General features: G+C 27.1%; 1 protein-coding gene across 1 annotated transcript; it reads left to right on the top strand.

Moving 5' to 3' along the window:
- The first annotated feature begins 12,883 nt into the window (after positions 1–12,883).
- On the top strand, positions 12,884–13,759 carry LOC120270753 (mannose-specific lectin 2-like). Its single transcript, XM_039277827.1, has one exon. It carries the CDS (start codon positions 12,884–12,886, stop codon positions 13,757–13,759), a length of 876 nt encoding a protein of 291 aa, XP_039133761.1.
- Positions 13,760–15,488: the final 1,729 nt, after the last annotated feature.

Here is a 15,488-nt window from a genome sequence, read left to right as displayed (position 1 = left end):
ACTTATAATTGTTATTGTCTACAATTTATTGATGATATACATTTAAAAGAGTAATCAGCCCCATGCATTGGACTTCTTAACATGAGAAGCATAAATGCGGATACATTCACACGAGAAAGTGAGAATTCATCTAAATTTTCTAAATTTTTTAAATGGACAAGTAAAAAATTAGAAAGGTACTCACTATATATTTTAATAAATTATATTTTACATGAGAATAATTTTAAAAATCTATATAATTTTTTTAATTTTAAATATTAACTAATTTTAATAAATTTTTTTAACTAATATAAATTAATTAAAATGGACAATAAAAAAAATTATGAGAGAGGATTTTTAGCATTTCTCCAGGAGAGGTGGTGGTGGATCCACTGAAAGCATTATAAGATATATATATATATAATAGTATTTGATATTGAGAAAGAGGGAGAAAATGGGTGGTGTGAAAGCTGACTCGACACCCCTGAGATTATTCGATTGCACTTCACAATTAAATAAAAATTTTATAAAATGCCAGGAAAACAAAAATGGACAACTTCTCCATCAATCTTACGCCTTGCAAATGAATAAGAGAAAGAAAAGCATGTGACCAATAGTAATGTATGCATGTGAAATTGACCAAATCACCCCTCAAGCATTCAATTTCTCGGATCTCGAAAATGATACCCATACAATCCTACAGCGCAAACTCACACAAAAAAGTAACCAAAAACCGAACACCGTCCAACTAAAAAACCACGTCAACTTGGGACATCCATGTAAATAAATTTAAAAAAATTAAAAAAAAAGGAATTAATTTGAAAAGTAACACATTCACAATGAATAAGTACACATAACTTAGAGTTTGTATTTTGATTTTATAGATTCCCTTACACAAGCAAAAACTCATTTTATTTCATTTCATTTTATTTTTTAATGGTCCTAATTAAACAGACATAAGTGTAATTTAAAATTCTTAAAAATAAATTAGTGATGATTAATGAATTCTGAAGTATTTCATGTAAACTTAGTTTTTAAAGATAACATTACTCATATTAAACATATAAAATTTTTTGAGCTTTTTATGTGAGGTAATGAAAACAACTTCTCCAACACTGATTCATTTATTCAAGCAATATAAATTAATAGATATGTAAAACCAGTTACATGTTTAATGTTTACTAAATTTCTCCAATAAACAAAAAAGAATAAGACACTTAAGCCAAACACTTATATGCTTTGCATGAACATGAAATAGCTCAAACCGTAGTCACCATCTTGATCTTCTCAGAAGAAGAAGAAGTATAACCATCATAAAGCCAAGTCTTAAGTCCATAAATAACAATCTCATCACCCTTATACCTAAAAAGACAAACATAAAGCTTCTCCTTAATTTCAATCAACCAACAAACCACTTCACAGATGTATAATAAACCTTTACATCATTATTATACTTTGAAGAACAATCCCAAGAAGAAGAAGATAGAAGAAGAAGAATAATCATAAAGCCAAGCCTAATTAAGTTAGTATATAACAATCTCACCCTTATACTACCTAAGAAGACAAACACAAAACTTTTCCTTTCAATCAACCAATAAACCACTTCACAGAAGTATATAGACCTTTGCATCATCATTATTATTACTTTGAAGAAGAAGCTAACTATTAAATTAACTTGGTTTTAGAAAAATATTACAGTTTTGTCATTGTGTATGAATTAACTCCTTATGTTAGATCCCTAAATTTTGATTAATGATGAGTTGGTATTGAAGTAATTAAAAATTTTTTAGGGCAAAACGTTTGGGAGCGTGTGATGCTCAAATGCGGAAGAGGAAAAAGAAAGAAAAATAAAAAGAAAAAGTGAAGGGAAAATAAGATTTTGAGTTAGTTATGAAAGATAAATAGCACAAATTAGATGTAGGACATCATTAATTTTGAGTATAATTAAATATGATTTTTCCGCAGAAGCTGAATTACTAGTTCTAGTTTTGCATTGTGTTTTTTTAGATTTTTTTTTTAATTTTAAATCTATATATCAATCAAAATAAAAATTAAAAATTAAACTAACAAACCATAACCACTTGTCATCCATCAAAAGTGTCACTGATAAAATATTAACAAGATTTTTTCTTCTAATTTTTTAATAAAAGATCATTTTAGTTGCCTATTATTTTTTTTTATTTAATGACACTTTTGTTTTGGATGTGTTTTGTGTGATCTTTTCTCATTTTAAATGATGTAAATTTTTTTCAACATAGTTGGAGACTATCAGCAAAGAACAATTCAATCACAATGTATGTATAGGTTAATTAATTATAAGATCTTTTCATGGCATTGCCAACAAATGTAACAAGTGTTGAACCAATATATGTGACCATAACAAAGAATTAAAAAAAAAAAGAAAGAAAAACTAACCAAACAATAATATTATTAGATAAATTTAATAAAATAATAACTAATGATAAAACATACAAACAATAAAAAAAATTATATACATAGGCAGGCGCGCGCGCACACATATATATATATATTGCATGTATGTATGGAAAATAATAAAAATTAAAATTAAAATTAAAATACACAAAATCATGTCTATATTTATATATGTATGGGAAAAAAAAACAAAATATAATTAAAATAGACAAAATAATACAGAAAAATTGTTATTATTAACAAGTATAATATATATATATATATATATATATGATATTCTGAATAATATACTATTTTATAAATTTAAATAAAAGCAATAAATCTATTTATTGATTTAATTGTTAAAAAAATAAGTAAATAATAAATAAATAAAAATGTTATTATTAGTAAATATATAATATATATATGTACAATATAATATACTTCCTTTGGCTTTTTGTTAATAATTTTTACTGGTTTATTTAGAAAATTTATGAAGCATTAGATTTTTTTTTTTTAATTTATTTTCTTATATTTAATATATTTTTATAATTTTTAATATAAATTATATTCAATTGCACATTTTATTAAATTATATTTTAAACTAGGGTTATATTGAAAAATTAATATTATTTTTTTATAAATTATATATTACTAATTAATTTTAATTATTTTTTTAATTCATATAAATTAGTTAAAATAGAAATATAAATTAGTTAAAATGAGAAAAAAAACATAGAGAAGACATTAGTATATCCAGAAGATGTGGTGGCCTGGGAACCACTCAAGACATTATAATATATATATATTGGAGGGAGGAGAGAGAGAGAGAGAGAGAGAGAGAGTGGAAAAATGGGTGGTGTTGTGGGTAGGCAACCGAGACCTCAGTTCACTTCAAGCCAGTATAATCAAACCAAGGAACCAGCTATTGAAATTGATCTGGAGCCAGCTAAAAACAGTTTTCGGTTCAAACCGAAACCTCAGCAAAAGGCTTTAAGGGTTCTACGGGTTGAGGTTATGAATTGAAAATCGGCCGTCGAGCCGGGACAGAGCGCCAATTAGGTTCTATTTTTATTTTTAAATAAAAAGTATATATAATATAATTTTTTTATATATTTTAATTAATCGGACCAAAATTATTTAGAAAGCGAGAACAAGGCAGGCTGTATTGGAGCCAGAGACACCCAGAACTAGAACGCTAAGACTACAGTTCGGTTTTCGATTTATAGTTTATAAAACCGAGCGAGTGGTTTTCAAAGCCTAAAACTAAAGGAAGCGAGCAGGGTGGTTGAGATCTGAGGTGTAGGGAGCTCACGAATCACGAAAAACAAAAAGCCATTAATATATATATATATATATATATATATATATATACATATGACACGATTAGGTTCGGTTTGAGCGTAGAATCAAACCATACGACACTATTAGGGCGAGCAGGGAGCAGTAATAACGATTCGGTTCCAAACCGAAAAGCTGAGCAGGGCTTTAAGGTTCGGTTAAGGTCTTATGAGTTAATACGAAGCCGAATCGAGCAGGAGCCGAGCCGTCGGGTTCGGATTCTATTTTTATTTTTAAAATTAAAGTATATATCTATAATTTTTATATTTTTTTAATTAATCAGGCCAGTGTATTTTGAGCCGACGGAATCGAGCTATGTTGGAACCGAGCTTGGAACCGTAGCTTTAAAAGCTACGGTTAGAATTAGGGATTCTATAGTTTATAAAAACAGAACTAGCGGTTTTGAACCTAGACCAAACCGAACAGAACCTTGGCCTTTAAATTGACAAGGGAAGGAAAAAAGAACGTGACCATTTGTGCATGCAAGTAAATTGACCAAATCACCCCTGAATTATTCGATTTCCATTTACAATTAAATAAATAATTAAATATTTCATAAATACTAGGAAAAAAAAGGACAACCGCTCAGTGTGACACCTTGAAATGGACAAGAAAAAAGCATGTGATCAGTAGTACTGCATGCATGTTAAATTGACCAAGTCGCCCCTCAATCATTCAATTTCTACTTATCTTCCTCGGATATACAAATACTCATGCAATCATACAGCGCAAACTCACAGCAAAAAGTAACCAAAAAACACATTAAGTCATAAATATGAAATTAGTCCTGAAGTCAATTCCATGTAATAGTTGTTAAAAATAACATTACTTATAACAAGCACATTAAAGTAATGTTTGGTTAGATATAGTTGAAAATGCAATGGATTTCAAATTATAATGTAGTTGTAATTATTGTATTTAAAAATATAAGGAGTGTTAAATCTAGTGTTTGGTTTGATGTAGTTGGAATACTGAATTATAAAATTTTGTGTTTGGTTGGAGGGATTTATATATATGGATTTGATATATGGTCATCTAATATAAGATTATCTTATATTCAATGATCATTAGTATTTATTAATTATAAAATAAACAATTATATATATTATTATTATTAAATTTTGGTTGTATTAGTTTAATTTATATAAATATTTTTATAATCAATAAAATAATTTTTAAGAATATCAAACCATAAAGAAATGAGTATCTTTCAGTAATTATATTTCATTTGTCTAATATTTATGTTAAATATATTATGTTTATCCCTCTAATTTAGTTTAGCCCTAAAAAATACTTATAAGCATATATTGTATAGTTTTATGATAAAAATAATATATTAAATTAATAAATTTCTTCTTTGGAATAACCCATAACATATTTTTCATTAAAAATAAAAATAATTAAATAATTAAAAATGATAAATTATCTAATTTAGGATAAAAACTATATATTTTTTTAAATTTAAAATTAAAAATAATTGTTTGGATATTATTTATAGAGGATTCAAATTTAAAATAACACTTTTTAAATATATTTAAAAGCTATTAACAAAAATCAGAATATTTCTACTCATATATATTTGATAAGTGGGTATAATAATGATCGAATAATCGACATCTAAACCTCACGTGACGATCGTGAGGGCGATATTTTATAAATTAAAACTCTCTGACTGGAGCTACGCGCAGATTGGACGTGGTTCGAAAATCCATCAATCGCTGCTTACGTTTGTAGTTCGAACTCGTTTAAGCTTTTTCAGTCATCTAAAGCGAAAACGAAGATTTTCGATGATTTTTGTAATTTCAAGCTACGTGAAGTTCGAATCCGGTGAAACAAACACCACCTAAGTGTTTTTGAGCTCTTAAGTGAGATAATAAAAACAACTTCCTAATGATTGATTGAGTTATTCAAGCAATACAAATTAGTAGATATTTAAAACTAATTAGATGTTTAATTTTTACTCAATTTCTTCCAATAAATAAAAATAAAAACACATAAAGCCGAACACATACATGCTTACGTAACAAACATGGCCACTTGAATACCTTTCATTTCATCCAATCACATTAAATTGTGCAATTACAGTGACCTTTGCATATAATACGATTTTTCTTTTTATCCATAAATGAAAAATATAATTCTTTTAAATGTAGTAAGGTTTTGTTATATTTTTTTGTCTGTCACAAAAGCAAGACAACTCACCCAATACAAGGACCACATTTTTTCATTTGTCTATCATAAAATATGTATTGAAGTCACTTGCCATCCATTTAAAATGGCACTGATAAAATACCAACAAGATTATTTTCTCTAATTTTTAATAAATGAGCATTTTAGTTGTCCATTAATTTCTTGTTTTTTTTATTTAATGACAGTATTTTGATTTATTTTAGATGTGCTTTGACTGATCTTCTCTCATTCTAAATGATAAGTACAAGATAAAAAAATAGTTGGAGAGAAAAATTCAAACACAATGTATGTATGTATGGGTTAATTAGGATTTTAATTTCCCAGTGCCAACAAATGTAACAATTGTTTGAACCAATATATGTGACTATAACAATTAAACAAAAATTTAATACAAATAAAATTAATTGTTTTTAGATTTAAATAAATATTTTCTAAATAAAAGGGGAAAACTAGGAGCAGAGCATCGGTCCGGTTCGATTCTCGACCCGGGGACCGAATATCGATTAACGAACCAAATTTTCGTTAAAAAAATGAGAACCCGAACCGAATAAGAGGAAAAAACCGAAATTAACCAAACCAAAAATTTTTCGGTTCGGTTCGAGTTTATTAACCGAAAATTTGTTATTTAACCGAAATTTTATAAAAAAATGTTTTTAAAATTAATTTTTCGGTTTTGATCAACTACTTTTTGGTTTGAAATATTTTTTTCAGTCTTGCTCCAAATTCTGGTATGAATATTATACTCATTCACACTCTTATTAGAATTGTGCTACAGTGACCTTCAAAGCATATGATACGTCTTTTCTTTCTTTTTACATTGAGTATAAAAATTTTCTCCATTTAAAAAAATAATAAAAACTTTTATCCATACATTGAAAATATTTTTTTGGTTTTTAAAATGTAGTGAGGTAGAAGACTACATCTAATCCATGTGAAATATACATGGAATATAATGAGAAATAAAAATTCTTTTTTAAAGGTATTTTTATTTGTCACAAAGCAAGATAACCCACCCAATACAAAGGACCACATTTTTATGTTTTTGTCTATCATAAACTATAGATTGAATTGAAGCCACTTGGCACCAATTTAAAATGGCACTGATAAAAATACCAACAAGATCACTAATTTTTAATAAATGAGCATTTTTAGTTGCCCATTAATATTTTTATTTAATGACAAGTACCTTAATTTGTTTTTAGATATTCTTTGTCTGGTCTTCTCTCATTCTGAATTATATGTACAAAATTTAAAAAAAAAATAGTTGGAGAGAGAATTTAAACACAATGTATGTATGGGTTAATTAGGATTTTAATTTCCCAGTCAGTGCCAACAAATGTAACAACTACATAACCAGTATATGTGACTATAATAATTAAACAAAGAATTGAATACAAATAAAATTAACTGTTTTAAAATTAAATAAATACTTTCTAAACATATAAAAGGGAGAAAAAACTAAAAAGGAACACAACTCTAATGAAAATAAAACACCATAAATTGACAAGAAAAAATAAATAAATAAAAGCACGTGAACATTAGTAGTGCATGCAAGTAAATTGACCAAACCGCCCCCAATCAAATATAGTAAATTTTAAATCTATATATCAGTCAAAATAAAAATTAAAAATGAAAGTAACAAACCATGGCCACTTGGATACCTTTCATTCCATCCAATCACATTAAATCCCCTACATTGTGATTAATGATGAGTTGATATTGAAGTAATTAAAATTTTTAACATTGGGAGCATGTGATCTCATCTTGAAGAGGAAAAACGAAGAAAAATAAAAAAAAAATGAAGGAAAAAAAAAATTTTGAGTTAGTCATGAAAGATAAATGACACAAATTAGGTGTAGGACATCAATAATTTTAAGTATAATTAAATATGATTTTTCTCCAGAAGCTAAATTACTAGTTCTAGCTTTGCATTGTGTTTTTTAGAATTTTTTTTTGTAAATTTTAAATTTATATATCAATCAAAATAAAAATTAAAAATGAAACTAACAAACCATAGCCACTTGTCCTCCATCTAAAATGTCACTGATAAAATATCAACAAGATTTTTTCTCTAATTTTTAATAAAAGAGCATTTTAGTTGTCTATTATTATTATTATTATTATTATTATTATTATTATTATTTTTTAATTTAATGGCACTGGATGTGTTTTTGAATGATCTTTTCTTATTCTAAATTATGTAATTTTTCAACATAGTTGGAGACTATCAGGGAAAAGAAAAAAATTCAATCACATTAATGTATGTATGGGTTAATTAAGATCTTTTTCATGTCAATGCCAACAAATGTAACAAGTGCTGAACCAATATATGTGACTATAACAAAGAATTAACAAAAAGAAAAAACAAAATTGAAAAATAACCAAACACTAATATTATTAGATAAATTTAATAAAATAATAACTAATGATATAACATACAAACAATATATATATATATATATATATATATGGAAAACAATAAACAATAAAATTAAAATTAAAATACACAAAATCATGTCTATATCTATATATGTATGGAAAAAATAAAAAATAACAAAAATATAATTAAAATAGACAAAATAATGCAGAAAAATGTTATTATTAGTAAGTATAATATATATATATATATATATATGATATTCTGAATAATATACTATTTTGTAAATTTCAATAAAAATCAATAAATCTATTTATTGATTTTATTGTTAAAAAAAAAATAAATAAACAATAAATAAATAAAAATGTTATTATTCGCAATTACATAATATATGTATATACAATATAATATACTCCCTCATGTTTTTTTAATCATTTTTACTGGTTTATTTTAAACATTTATGAAGTATTAGATTTTTTTTTTCAAATTTATTTTTTTATATTTAATATACTTTTATAATTTTTAATATAAATTATATTGAATTACATATTTTTTAAATTATATTTTAAATTTAAAAATTATTGAAAAGTGAATATAATTTTTTTATAAATTTTATATTACTAATTAATTTTAATTAATTTTTTAATTTATATAAATTAGTTAAAAATAGACAATAGCAGGAAGAAAGATATTTAGTATCTCAGAAGATGTGGTGGTCGAGGCAGCAGAGGCGATGGCGAGGCAGAGCAGTTTATTAAATGTACTCGATTTATAAGTATAATATCACTCACGTATGATATAAAAGCATGATAAATCAGTGACGTATATAAAAATTATTATGTTAAAACAATATAAATTTTTAAATAATAAAAAAACAAAAAAATTTTGTTTAAAAACTTATATTAAAAAATTAATTCAAAAGTCTAAAAATTTAAACTCAGAACTTAATCAAACTATTTGATGTAGTTTGGATGGTTAAAAAACCCATATCAAGATCAAGAGTTTAATTTTTGAATTAAAAAAAAAAAAAATTAAGCAATATGATATGAGAGTAGATTGAAAATATTGATAATAATGAAGACAAAATGATTTCAGTTTTATATTTTCTAAAGTTGTTAAAAAAAATATGAGTCTTTTTAATTTTAATTTTTATATAATAACCCATAAGTTTTCATAATTTTTTTTGCACATTAACCCCTAAATTTCTATTCTTATTGGTCAATTTACAAATTTTCACAAAAATAATTAATACATATATAATATTTTAAATATTTCCAAAATTTTTGTGGGGTCATTTGACACCACAAAAATCAATGTAGCCCATTTACAATTAAATAAATATTTCATAAATACTAGAAAAAAAACAAAAGGACAGCCTCTTAGTGTGACACCTTGAAATGGACAAGAGAAAAGCATGTGGCCAGTAGTACTGTATGCATGTGAAATTGACCAAGTCACCCCTCAATCATTCAATTTCTACTTATCTTCCTCGGACCTACAAATACTCATGCAATCATACAGCACAAACTCACACAAAAAAAGTAACCAAAAAACACATTAAGTCATAAATATGAACTTAGTTCTGAAGTCTTTCATGTAATAGTTGTTAAAGATAACATTACTTATAACAAACACATTAAGTTTTTTGAGCTCTTAAGTGTGATAATAAAAATAGTTTCCAATGACTGATTGACTTATTCAAGCAATACAAATTAATAGATATTTAAAACTAATTAGATGTTTAATTTTTAATCAATTTCTTCCATTAAAAAAACCACTTAAGCCAAACACATACATGCTTTGCACGAACATGAAACAACTCAAGCAATAGTCACCATTTTAATCTTCTCAGCTTTAGTAAAAGAAGAAGAAGCAGCAACATAACCATCATAAAGCTAAGTCTCAAGTCTATAGATAACAATCTCATCACCTTTATACCTAGAAGGCAAATATAAAGCTTCCCCTTTCAATCAACCAACAAACTACTTCACATACGTGTAAACCTTTGTATCATTAGTATACTTTAAAGAACAAGCTCAACAAAAGGACAACCTCTCAGTGTGACACCTTGAAATGGACAAGAGAAAAGCATGTGACCAGTAGTACTGTATGCATGTGAAATTGACCAAGTCGCCCCTCAATCATTCAATTTCTTCTTATCTTCCTCGGATCTACAAATACTCATGCAATCATACAGCGCAAACTCACACAAAAAAGTAACCAAAAAACACATTAAGTCATAAATATGAACTTAGTTCTGAAGTCTTTCATGTAATAGTTGTTAAAGATAACATTACTTATAACAAACACATTAAGGTTTTTGAGCTCTTAAGTAAGATAATAAACATGGCTTCCCAATGACTGATTGACTTATTCAAGCAATACAAATTAATAGATATTTAAAATTAATTAGATGTTTAATTTTTTCTCAATTTTTTCAATTTAAAAAAAAAAAAAAACTTAAGCCAAACACATACATGCTTTGCACCAACATAAAACAACTCAAGTAATAGTCACCATCTTAATCTTCTCAGCTTTAGTAAAAGAAGAAAAAGAAGTAGCAACATAACCATCATAAAGCTAAGTCTCAAGTCAATAGATAACAAGCTCATCACCCTTATACCTAAGAAGACAAACATAAAGCTTCTTCTTTCAGTCATCCAACAAACTACTTCACATACATATAAACCTTTGTATCATTATTATACTTTAAAGAACAAGCTCAATAGAAGAATATACTCGTGTCTAGTCTAAATTAGACATATATATTTTATTTGAATGCTCAATCAATGATACACGTGAGACTCAAAATCTCGTGCTAAAGAGCGTGGAGGTTGGAATCCTCTTCAAGGCAAAATATTGAGAATGCTCATTGAACGAGAAGAAGAAGATTCTTCTTTCAATCAACACACTACTTCACATATGTATAAACCTTTGTATCATTATTATACTTTAAAGAACAAGCTCAACAAAAGAAGAAGAAGAACCATCATAAAGCCAACCAAGCCTAACTAAGTTCATAAATAACAATCTCAGTGTTATACCTAAGAAGACAAACACAAAGCTTTTCCTTTCAATCAACCAACAAATCACTTCACAAACGTGTAAACCTTTGAATCATTATTATACCTTCACTCACTATATAAATTAACTTGGGTTTAGAAAAATATTTCAGTTTTTGTGATTGTGTACTGACTTAACTCTTTATGTTAGATTCCCTAAATTTTGATTAATTATTGATGAGTTGGTATTAAAGTAATCAAAACATTCAGGGCAAATATTGGGAGTATGTGATTTAATTTTGAAGGAAAAAAAGTTAAAGAAAAATAAAAAGAAGAAAGTGAAGGAGAAAATCGAAAAGAAAGATTTTGAGTTAGCCATAAAGATAAATAACATGAAATTAGGAGTAGAATGTTTTTTTAGAAGATTGGAAAAAAATTTAATTATAATTAAATATGATCAGAAAGGAAGTTAAATTACTAGTTCTAGCTTTGCATTGTGGTTATTAGATTTTTTTTCTTTTTTTTTTGTAAATTTTAAATCTATATATACATATATCAATCAAAATACAAATTAAAAATGAAAGGAGCAAACATGGCCACTTGAATACCTTTCATTCCATCCAATCACATTAAATTGTTCAATTACAATGACCTTCAAAGCATATGATACAAATTTTTTTTTTCTTTTATATTGAGCATAAAATTTTCTCCATTGAAAAAATAATCAAAACTTTTACCCATTTGAAAAATATAATTCTAAAAATATAGTGAGGTTTTTGTTATACTTTTTGTCTGTCAAACAATTTATCCAATACAAGGACCACATTTTTATTTTTGTCTGTCATAAAGTATGGATTGAAAGCCACTTTGCATCTATTAAATTTAAAAATGACATTGATACAATATCAACAAGATTTATTTTTGTAATTTTTAATAAATAATTATTTTAGTTGCCCATTATTTTTTTGTTTTTTTTTAATTTAATGACTTTTTTTTTTTGCTTTTAGATGTGCCTTGTCTGATCTTCTTTCATTTTAAATGATACAAGATTTTTTTTTAAAAAAAAATAGTTGGAGAGAAAATTCTAACAATGTATATATATATATATATATATATATATATATATATATATATATATGTATATAGTATATATATAAGTTAATTAAATTTTTAATATCCAACCAACAAATGTAACAACTGTTAGAACCAATATATGTGACTATATATAACAATTAAACAAAAAATTGAATACAAATAAAATTAATTGTTTTAGAATTAAATAAATATTTTCTAAAATAAAAGGAGGAAAAAACAAAAAAGGACCACTAACTTCAATTAAAATACAACACCATAAATTGACAATAAATAAATAAATAAATAAAAGCACGTGACCATTAGTAGTGCATGCAAGTAAATTGACCAAACCACCCCTCAATCATTCAATCTCTCCTACACTTGGGGCGGTGATTTTAGCTATTATAATTAAATCACCTTTAATTTCCTCCATCTATAAATACCCCCCTACAACCTCACATCTCAAACACACAAAAACTCCAAAGCAACCAAATTAAACCCAACCAAAATGGCTCACCATCATCTCCTTCCATTCCTTGCCCTAATTCTTCTGATCCTCCCATCTTCCTCCCAAGCCCAGCAACAGCCAACAGCCTTGTTCTCGGATACCAGCGGTTACCTCGGCAGCAATTATAACATCACCATCAGTAACCATACTTTATCCCTGACGCATGATTGTGGACTTTATTATTACGATCAGTACGATAATGGCTCCTCCAAGGTCATCGACTTCAACACGCCCACCGACGAAGAAGGCTGTTATCTCACAATTAACAATTTCGGCCAACTCGTTATCAAGTATTCTAATGAGAGGAAGAAGCCTGTTACCTTGGGCACTGCTGGCAAATATGGAACATACGCTTTGCTAACCACAAAATATGGGATTGGGATCTTCGGCCCTCGCTTATGGGACAATAAAATCAAACCTGAAGACCCACAGACCCCTAAAAATAAAAATCTCCGGGCAGCACACTCAAGTATCGTTCTTTATTCTCCTGATGATAAAAGTCGCAATGCAAATGATAATAATAGTCTTGCAATTAATGGGGATGTTTCAGTTTATATTACTCGCTACTGTGCACTCTCTGTCAATCATATGACGACAGGAATAAATATATGGAATTCAAACAGTAGCAGTGCTGAACCACGTATCTGCTCTCTATATCTTACGAGAAGAGGAGTGCTTCCTCTTCTATATTATGATGAGTCAAACGAACTTCATACACAGTGGACTGGTGGAGCTCTTGCGGAATTGAAGAAATATTACGTTCTTGTTCTTCGTTATTATGGTGGGCTTGATATTTATGGAGTTTCGATTAACGTCCGTAATATTCCTCCTTATTCTGGTCCTGTTACTGAGAACATCAAGATGGTGACTGCTTAGATCACTTCTGCTTAGATGGACATGCATGGTCCAGGCATGTTCACATAACTAAGGACTAGTTTCTTCTACTCATGCAGTTATGCTTCTTTGTTTATCTACTATGTATGTTCTGTGCTTCTTTGTTCTTCCTTGCTTGCATGCTTGTATGATCAGTTAGCTAGTGCATCTTCTTAATCTTCGGATGTGGAGGAAGTGCTAAGCTTGCTCTAGCCTCAATAAAAGCATTTAATTTGCTCTTGTTATTTATTATGTGTTCTTTCTTTCTTTCTTCCTATTATAATTATGCGTATATGTTGCTTCTTTCTTCTTCTTTTTCCGCTTGAATATATTTAATTAGATCATTTACCTTAGATTATTGATATACAAGGAATGAAGCAGCCGCAGTTGCCTCCTAAAAATAATATATATCAATTAATTAGATTTTTAAATTATAAATTTAAAGTAAGAATGTCACAACATTAATGATTGGCAATTTTGTCAAATCTGTTGGAATTTTAAAAAAAGAAAACGTGTGTACATCCCAAGTGTTTTAGTATGGGGTACTTGACTCCTTGTGCGCGGAAAACCTTAACATGTTTTGTTATGAAAATTCCAATTTTATCCATATTTTGAAAAATAAACAAATAAATTTACTTAATTCAAGAACTCTTGTTTTTTTCTTTTCCTTTTTTTTTAAATTATTTTAAAGTTAAACCAATCAAATAGTTACTAAACTATAGGGCTATTTCTGTTTTGGTCACTGAACTTTAAAAAAATCTATTTGGGTCAACAGACCCCTCCGGCGACAGGTGGGGAGCCCCCCTCCCCTGTCGCTCTGCCCCTGCAAATAAGTATATGACTCCTCCTTATTTAAAGAGTTAAGAAATATGAATTTTAAAAATATATAGAACTTTGATGCTTTTAAAAATATATCAAAATCCTCCAAATCCATTATTCATTTGATGCTTTTAAAAATATATAGAACTTTGACCTTAAACTAGTCTAGCAGAGTTGATATTTTATTTCTCTCCCTGCTTTATTAGAATCAAAGATCATGCTTAAATATTGTGGCTTATTCACATTTTTCAAATTTACTTAGCAAGTCTTTATTGGTCATTGGATTTAGTTTCCATAAACTTCTGATCCTTCTTTGTTTTTCCATTTAGAAATATATTTATTTAATTCTAAAATAATTAATTTTATTTGTTTCACTTTTTTAAAAAAAGTTGTCACTTCAGTTCAAAGTTTTTTATTTATTACATTTGTTTGCATTCACTCGAAAAGAGCCCAACCCATATAATGTGAATTGTGCATTGCCGACAATCTCAAATTATTAATAAAACATCTTGTATGATTTGGAATGAGAGAAGACAACTCAAAACAAATCTAACACAAAAATGTTAATTACCAAACAATAGTAAGAAATAGGTAACCAAAATGCTCTTTTATTAAAACTTAGAGAAAAGATGTTGTTGATATTTGGTGAGAGACAATTTAGAAGGTTGATGAGTAGCTTTGATCCCTATATTTAATATACCTCTATTAACTTAATTCATACTTGATTAACTTGGACTTATGCTAATTAAATTTATTATGCATTAAGTTTTGGTTTTTTTTTTATAATTCAAAACATAAATATTCCACGAATAATAATTTTTACATCATATATATTGTATCGAGTGGGGTTCTTATTCAAGACTCATCAATATATAAAAGACAAAAAATACGACATAAATCATTATTTTTTGAA

The sequence above is a fragment of the Dioscorea cayenensis genome, chromosome 10, assembly GCF_009730915.1.
Source record: "Dioscorea cayenensis subsp. rotundata cultivar TDr96_F1 chromosome 10, TDr96_F1_v2_PseudoChromosome.rev07_lg8_w22 25.fasta, whole genome shotgun sequence".
Lineage (NCBI taxonomy): Eukaryota > Viridiplantae > Streptophyta > Magnoliopsida > Dioscoreales > Dioscoreaceae > Dioscorea > Dioscorea cayenensis.
The sequence above is the reverse complement of the archived record's forward strand: the minus strand, read 5'-3'. Positions and strand labels throughout refer to the sequence as shown.